Here is a 12692-nt window from a genome sequence, read left to right as displayed (position 1 = left end):
CTCCGCACCAAATTTATCCTCAATCACACTCCCCGCTCCTCACAATTAATAGCAGAATTAGAAACAATCAGGGAGCTGCCTAATTACTGTCAATTAGAGCGCGCTAATCAAGCTCCGCTCCCACACCCCGCCCGGCGCTCACCACTAAATGTCAAACTTCATTAGAGGCAGACACACTCCCTCCCTCCCTGACTAACTCCTTCCAGACTCAACAGAGGGGCTTCACCATGCCAGACAGGCCATGGGTCGGTGACCCAAGGGGATGGTCCTGGCTCCCTACTCACTTTTCCCAAGGTGGCCTTGCTCTTGGATGGGGACATGTAAGGACCTCCCTGGCTGCTGTGCACAGAGCCGAGTGGCTGGACTGTTTGTCCTGGGAGGGGAAGGTGGGTGTGTGTGTGTGTGTCTATGAGGCCTCTGGGGGAAAAGTGAAAGTGCCCCCGAGTGAGTAGGAGCTCAGGAGGGTGGGCAAGCAGGGCAGAAAGGGTCTGTGGCCAGGAAGTGATAGGAGGGTTGGGGGAGATATTTAGGAAGAGCACTGGAAACAGGGTGGATGCAAGGCAGTCTCCGGCTCTTTGAACAGGGCAAGTCCAATCAGGGAAGCAGGACCTGGGAAGAGGACCTTTCAGTACAAGCCTGCGGGGACTAGGACCCTCTCCAGAATGGCAGGTCAGTGCTGCCCCAGACTTGGCTCTCCCTGTGTACAGCCCCCAGCCTCCAATCTCCCTCTTCTGCTTCTCTGTCCCCCTGCCGAGAGGCTGATGAGCTGACTGTGCAGGGGGCTGATGGGGATACAGGAATGCTCCCAGCGATGCTTGGGGCCCAGGGAGGAGGAGCTACAGAGGGCAGGCCTCCTGGTTGAGGGTCCACACTTAGGCCCGGGGCCAGAGAAGCTGGCTGCTGGAGAAGGGACTGAGCCTCTGAGGTACCCAGCCCCTGCAGTAAGAACAGTATCTGAAGCAAGCCCTGAAGGACTCTGCTGGGCCCCACCCCATCAGACTCCCAGATCCTGGGCTCCCCCTGTTGTTGAAGCAGACGCCAGAAGAGGTGGGGAGCCAGAAGAGGTGGGGAGCGGCAGAGCCACCACTCACCGGGGTGCTGCATGCTGGCGGGCAGGGCAGCCGCCGCACTCCAATGGTCAGCGCTGGACACCGAGCGGGAGCGCTGGTGCAGCCCCTGGGGGCGCACGCCGGCCCAGGCTGAGCTGCTGTGGGGGCGCTCAGAATGCAGGGATGCGCTGCTGGCCGAGTGGGGGGCACCTGGGGGAGGGGAAGGGTCAGGCTGGAGGAGGGGCCGGTGGGGGCAAAGCCAGAGTTAACTCCAGCAAGACAGTGACCAGAGAGGAGGGCGGGCCTGGGCTTCAGCGGGCAGTGAGCCGGGCTCACTGGGGGTGTGCCAAGGCCTCCTGCAGCCTCCGTACCTGAAGGAGGTGACTTCGAGCCTCCACATTCTCCTTTCTCCAAGACTATAAATCAGTGGGACTGGGAGCTGGGAAAGGCAGGGGCAGGGGGTGTCGCATGAGGTCGTCCCTATCTGAGGTCTCCTGGCCAAGGCCGAGCGCTTCAATCTGTCACCCCCCACACACACTCACACCCCACTTAAGTCCTGCATCTAACATTCCAGCCGGCACGTCATTTGCTCTGCCTCAGCTTTGCTGCCATTCTGACGAGAAAGAAGTGTATCAGATTCAAGTAATTATGTCTAATTAGTATTAGTAATTATCCTGTTGGGCTGGAGAAAATTAATCTTTCGTTTCCCATCAGGGAAGAATGGCAGAACCAAGGGGAATCCGAGGCTTGAGGAGTTCAAGGCTGGGCGGGCACAGCCCACCACGGCCCGGCTAGAGGCCTCCACAGAGCCTGGCAACAGCCACAGGGCCTGTGTCGCTTACAGGGCCTCGGAACCTAAGCTTCTTTCCCCTTCTTCAGAGTCCCCAAGACTCAGGGTGGTGACGAGGCCAGGAAGAAATGGCCCAAGGGACGGCCTAGGACAGGTGGGACAAGCCCACATGGCTTCAGGCCTCCTGAGAGGCTCCAGGGTGGAGGTTCAAGTGGAAGCTGATGGTCTGGAGCCAGCCCAACTGGAGGAGGCAGGCCGAGGCGGGCAAAGGGAAATGGCGAACAGCAGGCCTTGCAGCCTGGTAGGCAAGCATGTGGATCCCGTTTCTGGATGTCTAAGGAAGCAGAGACCTGAAGCAGCTGCAGGAGGAAGGGCGGGAGGCCCCTGCTGCACATGCTCTGAGGAGGGGCCCTTCAAGGCAGAGATGAGCGTGGCGCTACCCTTCTAGCTGCTGTAGCCCCCACAGTGACTGGGCACGGTAAGTGCTTGTAACACAAACATGGTGTTCGGCTCCCACCCAGGTCTCAGGTCCCTAAACCTTGGAGGCTCCTTGCTTCTCCCAACTTCTTCCTAGTCCCTATGCCTCCTGGATTCCAAATAGGACCCCCTAACCCCTTGCCTGGACCAAAGGTATCACAGGCCCCACTTCCTCCCAAGCCCCCCAGCCCCACCCTGAGGGAGGAGAGTGCTTTCCCTTTCCTTTGTTAATTCTCCCCTCATTACGCCTGCAATCCCACAATCAGTGTGCACTGTAATTGTCGAATTTGATGCTAATGATTAATGAATTAAACATGGAGCCATCAATTAGTCCTCCGAGGATAATTCTGCATAAAGCAGCGGATAATGTAATTACAGTAACAAAGATAATGAGATGTTAACATCGCCCGGTGAGCGCGAGACATGTGTGAGTGTGCATGAGGGTCGGTGTCAGCATGCGGCAGCGGGAACTCGTGCTTGGGAAGCGTCATCCATGTGTTTCTGTGTGTGGGTGCCGTAATTAGAGGAGCGGGTTGCGGGGCTCCCTCCTGCATCCCACTGTGGCGTCCTCGGTGGAGGCTAGGTGGGTGGGCCCAGGATGGGACGGGACAGGCCACAGGCATCAGCTTGCTTCTCTCACTTTTGGGGAGATGCCCCAGTTTTCCTCTCACTACCCATCTTCAAGGAAAGGGCTGCTCTTCGGGCAACCTTCCTCTTCCCTCCTCCCTCCTGTGGTACCAAGAAACCCCACGGTGGGGCTGCCCAGTGAGATGCCGGGAGGCAGCCTGGAGGCTCAGCACTAAGGACAGCACGTGACCCGTTCTTTTTGCCAAGGCCGGGCTCCGCAGCCCACCCTGTTGAGCAGGCTCTCAGCAAATTACCCTCAGGTGGACTACATCTTCCTTGGCCTGCTTCCTTCCCGCTGCCCACCAGAGCTCTCCTGTACACACTTCAAGGGCTCGCCGTTTCTGGCTCAGACGGCTCAAAGGAAGCAACAGGATTTCTACACCTACAGGAGGACTTTATAGACAGATTACTTCACCTCTCGGAGTCTTTGTTTCCTCCTGAAAACAGGACACTCATCTCCACAGCACTGCTGTGGCCCTGGTACCTGCTTCAGAGACACCCACTGCAGTGGCACAGTCAGGTAATGATGATGTCAGGTTCCTCTTTTAGCTCTCCCCACACCTCCAGCCCACTCAGAATGAACCAACCACAAATAAGGTACCCTGCTCCAAACAAGGACCATTCTTAGAGGGTGGTAGAGTGTGGCTCAGTGGTAGAATATTTGGCCTAGTATGCACAAGGCCCTGGGTTCAAATCTCACCAGCACTGACAGTGAACAATTCTTTATTCCACAGGACTCAGTATCCTTAGGCCCATCTATGTTCTCTCAGTGTCTATGACACCTTCCTGTCATGTGACAAGAACTCCCTACCTCCTTACACCCTCACTCCTTACCCTAGGCAAGGCGGCACATCTCAGGGAAACCTACATTACTATGAGTGCCTGAGCAGCAGCTTCAGGGAAAGTTAGGACAATTGAGAACACTGAGCCCTGCAGAAAGGTCCAGGAATCCAGGGCAGCTCTAGGAGCAAAGAAAGGGGGGGGGGCGGGGAGGAGGGAAAGAAGTCCAGGGGGGGCGAACGGCACTCGGACCTGGGGACAGAGGACAGGACACTCTTCCCTGAGACCATGAAGAGGTAAGAGTACAGTCAGGGACCAGAAGATGCTTTGTGATGAAAAGCATATGCTGCTCTTCCGGAGGACCTGGGTTTGATTCCCAGCACCCACATCAGGTGATTCACAACTGCCCGTAACTCCAGCCCCAGGGGACTCTAGATGCCTCTGCTCCCTACAGACACTTGCACTCATAGTCACACAAACAAACACACCCATACGTGTGCACACAAGCACACACTCCCACACCCATAAAGAATATAGCCATAGAAAAGCTGCCTAGGCACAACTGTCCACTTGTGGTCCGATTCTCCCTTCCCCAGGGGTGGACAGAGGACAGTTCTCCTGACTTCCTGAACCACTGGGTTTAGACCCCACTGCTTTCTGTGCAGAGACCCTGCATCCACTACAGACCTAGGATTACCCAGGCAACTCTACCCGACTCCTGCGGCAAGCTGAGTCGCTGGCCTACCTAGCTGAAGCTGCGGGAGGCCGTCCAGGGACCACTCGCTGTCCTCACACCCTGTCCCGGGGCTCCCAAGCCCCACCTGATAGCCCAGCCCCACGAGGTCTGCATACAGGACGTGACTCCTGGTGGGGAGGATCTTCACGTGTGACCTTGGCTGGGGAGCGTGTCTGAAGCGCTGATGTCCTGGCCGAGAAGCAGCCTGTCCTGCTACGCCCACACACATCTACTCCCCCGTTCATAAAACTCGCCACGCTCGCCGTCACAGCCGCCAGCTCACCTGTGCCCCCACCCAGCTGCGTGTTACTCCGTTCCATGGCCAACCCATTGGCACGGGGACTGGCGCCTGGGGCCGTGGCAGGCGTGGCTCGCGGCAGGCGCTTTCCGGGCACTTTCACTGTAGTCCGCAGGAGGTCGATCTCCTTGCCATGGATGTTCTGCATGTAATCCTAGAGGTGCACAGACGACCAAAGATGCATTAGGCTCGGCTCTCCTCGGCAGCTTGTCTCCAGTACTATCTAGGCCTCTTTCCTCCTCACTGCTAACCGGTGTGTGTGTGTGTGTGTGTGTGTGTGTGTGTGTGTGTGTGTGTGTGTGTGTGTGTGTGTGTGTGTGTGTCGATGGGGGGCGGGGGAGGGGAACAACAACACCACACACCTAATCTCAAAAAGCAGGTCTTGGAGGCCCAACCAAGTCTCCAAATCTGGATCACACCCAAGTCTTCACGGTGCCCAGAGGGGTGCAGTTCAGCTAGGAAGATAGGATGAAGGGCTGAGGAAGGCTCTGGAGCCGAGCGCTGAGGCTCAAGGCCGTGGCTTAGGTGGTAAAGAGACAGGCGTAGGGAGAGAGCACCCCTGTGGCTGAGGAGGGAAACAAGGAACTGATTGAAGGACAGAGCAGTCCCAAGTTCCCACAGTGCTCCTATCACAAGCCGGGCACTGAGGAATAATCAGCCCTTAGGACAGCCCCGGAAAACTATTTGCTGACGTTTATAGGACAATCTTTGATTCTTTTGGATGGACTTGGGAGTGTATCACCACACATCATGGATTTTCCACCAGTGAGACCTGTCATCATCCGACTGGCATTTGCCCATCCCTGGGCTGTGTGTTATACACAATACATCTACAGTTCATTGATCAGTATATTTCAAATCCCAACCAGTTGAGTGAGGTGTTTCCAGGCTCAACTCACGGCAATCCTCCTGTCTCAGTCTCCAGAGTGTTCTTTGCCCTATGTTGGAGATGAAGAAACTGAGGCTTAGGAGTGTTAATCTGCCCAAGAGCACATGGGTACTGAGCTGGACCAAGCAAGCCCAGGTTTTCAGATTCCCAAGGCTGGGCTTCCCAGCTGACATGCTTAGCTTGCCTGCAAGTCTCGGCCCCAGGACTACAGAACCCTCTGCCTGTAGCTTCTGGGTAAAGCTGGACCCGGCCTGGAGCTTCCCACCTCTCTCTCCAGACTGCTTCGACTTCTACACCTTCATGTCCCTCGATAGTTCTAAGCTCTCCATCTCCATACCGTATGACAAAATTCCTCCACTGGTGCTATACAACTTCCTGAGAGAAGAATCTAGAATTGTACCGATCAGACATAAAATCAGATTATCTCATTAAAGTTCGGGAAATCTTGCACAAGCCCTTTGCCTACATACAGCCCCATGAAGCCCAACTGAGCTTGTAGCCATCTTGGTTCTCAAGGTGGGCACTGACACTTTTCCAGGCAGACAACCTTCAGGAAGACCTGACCCCAGCCGAGAGCTGCTCCTCCACAGGTGCGTTCAGGGCGGAGCTTCGACCCTGCCACCACTGCATCTTGACTCCTGTCTGTGACTTCCTGCTTTGTCCCTTCCTGTGACAAGGCCTGGCTGAAATTCTGTTCATCTTTTTTGGATTCACAGAACAGACACACCTGTTCTGAAGTTTTATTCATCTTTTCTGGATTCACAGAACAATCTACCAAGAAATCCAAGAGAATAAGCCTCCAACCCAGGAGGGCCCTGGCAATTCTGGCCTCCAGGTTGTACATCCACAGAGCTCTAGCTACAGCTCTGGGCCTCACCAGCACCTGACTGCACCAGATGCCACATTCTGGGCAACCAACAGGGCTCTGAGCTCGGCTGTGCGGAGGCGCTGACAGGCCCCTCGCTGCTCCCCGCCAAGGACTGCTTCATCGGACCGTTCTCTGCCTCACCAGACACTGTTGTTGGTCCTCTGGTCTTTATTTTCGTGTTTAGTATGTAACTTCATGTCTCAACCTTCCTCGCTACCTCCATTCCAGGCTTGGTTCTGCATGTTCTCATCTCGGGTTCCTGCTCATCTTCATCTTCAGCCCTTACATACAACCACATCTTCCATCGTCTGCTCCAGACAACTGCCAACAGCTGGCTGGGCCAAAGGCCCAGCTGTAGTCCCTCTCCTGAGGGAGGGGCTTGGGTTGCTCCAGTTCGCAAGGAGGTCACAGCAATTTTAATAGTCTTCAGGCCCAGCTCAAGCTCTGAGATGCCCAAAGCTGGGATGGAGCACGAGAAAATGACCCAAGGCCAAGAACAAGAGCTGCACAGAGGGACTCCGTTTAGGGTCAAGGAGCCAGAAGCTGGCTAGCAGAGAAAGGACTGCCCAACTTCTGCATCTGACTGCCCCATACCCTGTGGCTTGGGCAGGGTGACACTCTCAGAAGGTCGGGCTGAGTGTTGGGCTGCTTGATGCAGCCTGGGCGTGGAGGGCATGGCGAGGAGCCTGGAGGAGCAGCAGCAGGAACAGGGACCTCAGGCAGAGAGCAATAGCATTTCCCTCCGTCAGCAGAACGGGGGAGCGTGGTGGTGGCAGCGGCGGCTCAGGAGAGCGGTCACCACGGCTGCCTTTATTACCCACCATCAAACGGCAATTTCTTCCCCAGCCTCCTCGCTAATTACCCAGCCAGCGTTCTCATCTCGTTTTATTACTGGAATTAACAACGAGTTCAGAGCGTGGAAAGCTATTAAGATGTGTGATTAAGCCACATTCAATTAGTTTCTACAAACAATTTAATTGATGTTGCAGATAGAATTAACAGAAGGTGATTGTGTGAATGGCTCCGCTGGCTGCAAATGGGGGAGGCTGTGGCAGGCTCTCTTGGGCCAGGCGAGACTCGGGCTCGAAGCTTGCGGCCCGCCCGCCAACTCACGCTCCACATGCTGGGCCCAGCCACCTCCATTAGTGGGAGAGGCCTAGACACTGTGGTCCTGGTTCTCAGGGGAGAGCTGTTCCCTTCAGGAGAGACAGACAGGCCCAGTCCTGAGGGAGTCTCTGGTGACTAGAGGCCCTGTCTCTCATTTGAGCTTGCCCGAAAGGCTGGGAATCGTCGGGGCCTTTCTTTCACTGTCAAGGTTAAGATTCCAGCATCTCAGGGATCCGCGGTTCTTGCAGGTTAGACTGCTAGGTCGCTGCTGTGCTAACTCGCTCCTGGGTTAGAGGAAGGCGGCAAACAGGAATGGAGGAGAGCAGGCAGCCGAGGAGATGCAGGTAAGCCAAAGCCACAGGCCAGATGAGGAGGGAAAGAGCGAGCCCAGGAATGAACCGGGTCTGGGGGCACAGCCTCACGGCTGCTGTGTCCAAGAGGAAGTTTTCAAGGGAACCAGCAGCTCTTTGATGAGAAGACTCCAGGGAAGGCCGGGCTGACTGACTGTCAGTACCTCCAGACATCCAATGGGAGAGGTCGGCTGTCTGGCTGCCTGACCCAGTGATGCCATTCAGGGTACTAGCTACACAATCCTCACAGAGCCCAAGGGGACCTGGAGAGTTAGAGCCCAAGGCTAGGCTAATGGGCTATCACCTCTTCCAGTTCACCCTGCAGGGGCCTAAGGGCAGGTCTGGAAGTTCCTAGCCCCCACATCCTTCACAGGCCCGAGTACACAGTCCAAGTACGATGAGGAGGACTCCTGGGAAACTTGGATGTCCAGCCAGGCCTCTGGCAGCTTTTCCTGACTCACTCACTCTCTGTTCTGACTTTTTCAGCCAGGCTCAGAGGTAGGTGTTCTTGGCAAGCACTGGCAAATCTAGGTGATGTTGATGATGGTGATGGATCCACATCATGCCTCAATGACTGGCTGGGTGGCTCGAACATGCCACAAACCGACCAAGTCACTACTTTCCACCTGGGGCTGTAGAGGTAATGTCCCTGCTGCCTTCCCTCTTTCCTTCTGGTCCCTTCTGGTTCCCAAACCAGAACCCAGCTTGATACAACTGACCCGTTCCCCTCCCACAATGTTTCTGCCCCTCTTCTTCACCCTGGCTCTTCTCACTTTCTAGTACAGGAATAGCAGAAGGGATTAACCCCACACACGGCCATAGTTGCACAAACAGAGACACTGCTGAGGACGCAGGCAGGAGGCAGCTGAGGCCACCCACACAGGAGGGAGGCAGCTGTCCTAGCCAGCCAGTTCTCAAGCTCCTTGGTCCAGATGTAAACATCCAGAGAACATATGCCAACCTGCCCGGTGGACGGAGGGTGAATCATGACTCATGAGAGTTGGCAGGTGCTGGCATGCTTCTGGGCCTCAACACACAGCCCAGGTCCTCCTGCAACGAGGGAGGACCCCTCAGCTCCCTTTCGTAGGGAGCACCCTGAATCTACTGTCTGTCTAGCACACATTCCTCCAGCCCTCCCCGGGTGCAGGGCTCCATGGTGAGGCCCTGTACCTGCAGAGGGCACTGTTGGCCTAAGACACCTTTTATCTCTGCAGCCAGTGCCACCTGAATTAGCCAACTGCTTCCCACTGTCTTCTGAGGGCTGTGAGAAGTAGGGTGGGTCAAGGTGACAAGACAGTCTGCTGCAGGAAATGGATGTGGGCCCCTCATCTCTCAGGGATCACTACTACCTGGCATTCTGGCACAGGCACTAAGAGGATTAACTTAACCAATGTTCCCTGAGCTAAGGAGAAAGGCCAGTACCCCAAGGAATCAGAAGAGGGGAAGATCAATGGGCATCCCAGGCTGCAAACTGCCCTGAACGGAAACCTCCCAAGGCTGCTCTGCCCAGGCTCATAGCCACACCAGGTCTCTTTCTCTGGAGGGTTTCTGTGGAGGCCTCTTAGGACCAGGTAATGGCCAGGAAACGCAAACCCTGGAACCTGTCGGGCAGGGCCTCCCTGACAGCACGTGCACATTTGAAGATGGGTTCGGGACCCTCTGAGGCAAGCCCGGAGCCTCTGGGCGGGGGCTGAGGGGGAGGTGGGGCTGGCCCACGTGCTGTGCTCGAGGGGCTTCACAGGAGAACTCATTAGCCCCACAGTGGGGTGGTGACAGAGATGGATTCTGGTGACAGCTGTGTGCTGGAGCCACGCAGTGAGGGGAGGAGAAGGAAGGAGGGTGGGGAGGGCTGCCACAGGGACCATGAGGACCATGGGAACACCCATGCCCCCACGGCTGGGCCACGGGCCGTGTGGTCTCCAGACCCTGCTCCCCCTCCTAGACCAAACTCAGCTCCTGGCTCAGCCATCATCCCCGGGCCGGGAGCCTAGTGCTCCTCATTGCCATGGCCAGCCTGTTCGGCAATATCCATGCCCTCGGCCACAGAAGTTCTCCAGTTACATGGGACACAGAGCCCGGCTGGCAAAGGAGGGTTAAGCTGGCCGCAATGGCCCAGCAGCAGCAGCAGCTCAGCAGAGCTGGTGGAGAGCTTGCTTTACAGGAAAGGCAAAACCTGTGAGGGTCCTGTGCTCTTCCCAGACTACCCAAGTGTGATGCATTCTCAAAGGAAACCCATGCCATCACCAGGAACCCTCGTTCTGCCTCGTCCCCTCCTCCCCGCCCTCCTCCCAGACTCACGTGCAGGCTGGGATGGTAAGTAAGCAACCCGTTGTCACAGAGCGTCACGTACTTCTTCTTCCACTCCTTGTTCAAGGACTTGCCACTCCTTTTTAGCAGGATCCCCTAAGAACAGAGGTACAATTACGGACCAGGAGTCAGCCTGTGGAACACTGTGCCCCAAGGTCAGGGTTCAGACCAGACACCAGCCCCAAAGTCTCTGAGTTCTGTTGCCTGGGACCTGATTGGAGGCCAGGAGCCAGCCTAGCACAGGAAGGTCATTATGTGATTAAGTAACTCAAAGCCCACCCTGTTTTCTGCTGAAAACTCTGCATTTGAGCAGACAGGCTAAAGACCTACAGACGCCCTAGGCAGAGCAGGGAGACATTTTCCCACAGGCGTGGCTTCCACTGGCCGTCCAGTGGGAAGCAGTTTGAGCCACTGTTAATCTAGAAGGCTCTATAAAATAGAAGGATGGGCTGCAGAGGTTCTGGTCTTCTTCTACCTGAGGGAGCTCCAGTACAGGACAGAAACACGTCCTAACTGTCCCAACAACGCCCCAGACCCCATGCTGGGCACCAAGAAGTCCAAGCCTCCGATCTCAGCCACCAAACGTCCTGAGTACGTCAGTGAGGTAGCCCTTGCCCCCCAGTACAGGGGGTTGATTTGTATGCTTTCTACCACCAAGCTATATCCCCAGTTTTCTTTTTACAGCAGGCTCTGACTAAATTGCCTAGCCTGGCTTCAAACTCACTCTACAGCCCAGGTGAGCCCAGAACTGATTCTCCTCCTGCATCAGCCTCCTGAATAGCTGGGATTACAAGCCTACACCACAAGGGCTGGCATGGTATGTTCTTCAAACGTGCAGGTCCAATAGGCAGGGATGAGAGCAAGGCCCGGGGGACAGGGACATCTGTGTGGGTTAAGTTTGCTAACAACTCTCGGCGGCCAGCACGACACCTGGGCCATCACAGACACTCAGGAGTCTGTTGGGAAAACCGGAGAGAAAGACTCCCCGCTCTAAGACTGTGCTGTGTGGCTGTGCAGAGACGACAGGACACAGAGCCTGATGGGTAATACCCATGCACAGCACCCTGGGAGAAACCTACTCCTCCCATAGACCTTAGAGGGCCCAGCACTGCTCTGAATCACTCCAAGACCACTGCATAGGAAAATGGCTGGGAACAGAGGCGCTACAGATGGACACCAGGTGGCTGGTCCCTCGAAGCTCCCAACAGTACAGGTAGGAAGAGGCATGTGGTTAGATTCCCAGACCGGGACTTGGTGGGAGGAGTTATGATAGACATTTCTGGCACAACAGGAAGGTATATTCTGGGCTCCCTGTGGGGACAAGGGTGATAATGCACATATGTGGAGGCAAACAGTGGGGGCCCTGCCCTCAGCTAGCCAGTAAAACAACCATGGAGGAATGCCAAAGAGCAGGCCAAGTATCAGATTCAGCCACACCCTTCCCTCTGAGCTCTTCTTGATCTAGTGGATGAGATTAGAACATGTAATTAAGGGGTGAGGATGGTGGCACATGCCTGTAGCCCCAGGGCTTGAGAGGCTGGGGCAGAAGGCCAGTCAAGGTCCAGCCAGCCTAGATACATGCAAGGGGATTTAGGATTTACAAGTGTTCTCACCCCTGGCCACTAGGGGGCGGACTGGAAGCTGAGGAAGGGTGCTCAACCAGGGATGTCTGGACCACCAGCTTTAGGTCCCAACTCCTACTTTTCAACACGTCTCACATCCTTGGTAACTCCCCTCCTTCCCCCTCCTTCTACCCCCAGGAGACCAGTGTCACTACAGGAGATGCAATGGTACGCGCAGCATCAGGACATCCTCCTGATGTGAGACCCTACCCTCAAACGGAACTTCTGAAGACAGCCTGGGATAATTTTCAAAGCCATCAGTTCCCCAGTCATGTCGTCTGTGAAGGGACCCGGGAAGACTGCCTAGAGCCCTGTCTGCCACAGGACAGAGGCAGAAGCAGAGGAGAGCCAGGTCACTCCCCCCCCCTGACCCACAGCAAGGGCCCCCAAGGGCAAGCAGCCTCTGAGGACAGACCGCCATCAGGAAAGCAGAGGGGAGGAAGCCATCTCCTGGGAGACCCTGGGGGACACACAACTTTCTAGATGTTCGACATCCCAGGGCTCTCCTCTCACTCAGCCTCCGGGTCCAGGCCTCTCACACCTGAACCCCGCACTCTATGTCACTAGCTGTGGGCCACCGCCTCTAAGCCCCAGGCCCAGCTCCCCTCCCTGCCACCAGCTGGCTGGGAACATCCAAATGCCACAACAGCTCTGGGCCTGTCTGGGTCAGAGCAGCCTTGAGACCTCGGACCTACCCTCCTTCACCTGGCTAGGAGGTCAGAAGTCGGACTGCTGCGGAGGCGGAGCCCTCTCCGCCCGACAGAAGACCCGGCTCCCTTCCGCTTAATGAGG

The 12692-nt window shown here is 56.1% G+C and overlaps 1 protein-coding gene across 7 annotated transcripts in view; it reads right to left on the bottom strand.

Moving 5' to 3' along the window:
* Agap3 (ArfGAP with GTPase domain, ankyrin repeat and PH domain 3) overlaps positions 1 to 12692 on the bottom strand; it is a 53794-nt gene that overhangs the window by 5899 nt on the left and 35203 nt on the right. For 4 of the 7 annotated variants that reach the window (XM_042273214.2, XM_076566695.1, XM_076566696.1 and 1 more), the window contains 2 exons: positions 10270 to 10374; positions 4743 to 4911 (listed from right to left, as the gene is read on the bottom strand). In XM_042273214.2, coding sequence (XP_042129148.2) covers positions 4743 to 4911; positions 10270 to 10374 — 274 coding nt within the window. Of the gene's footprint in view, positions 1 to 1091; positions 1260 to 4742; positions 4912 to 10269; positions 10375 to 12692 lie in introns of all 7 variants that reach the window. The other 3 variants (XM_042273212.2, XM_076566694.1, XM_042273215.2) reach the window with 1 other exon arrangement.

This window comes from Peromyscus maniculatus, chromosome 3, assembly GCF_049852395.1.
Source record: "Peromyscus maniculatus bairdii isolate BWxNUB_F1_BW_parent chromosome 3, HU_Pman_BW_mat_3.1, whole genome shotgun sequence".
NCBI lineage: Eukaryota > Metazoa > Chordata > Mammalia > Rodentia > Cricetidae > Peromyscus > Peromyscus maniculatus.
Note: the sequence above shows the minus strand (reverse complement) of the source record. Positions and strands in the feature narration are given on the sequence as shown.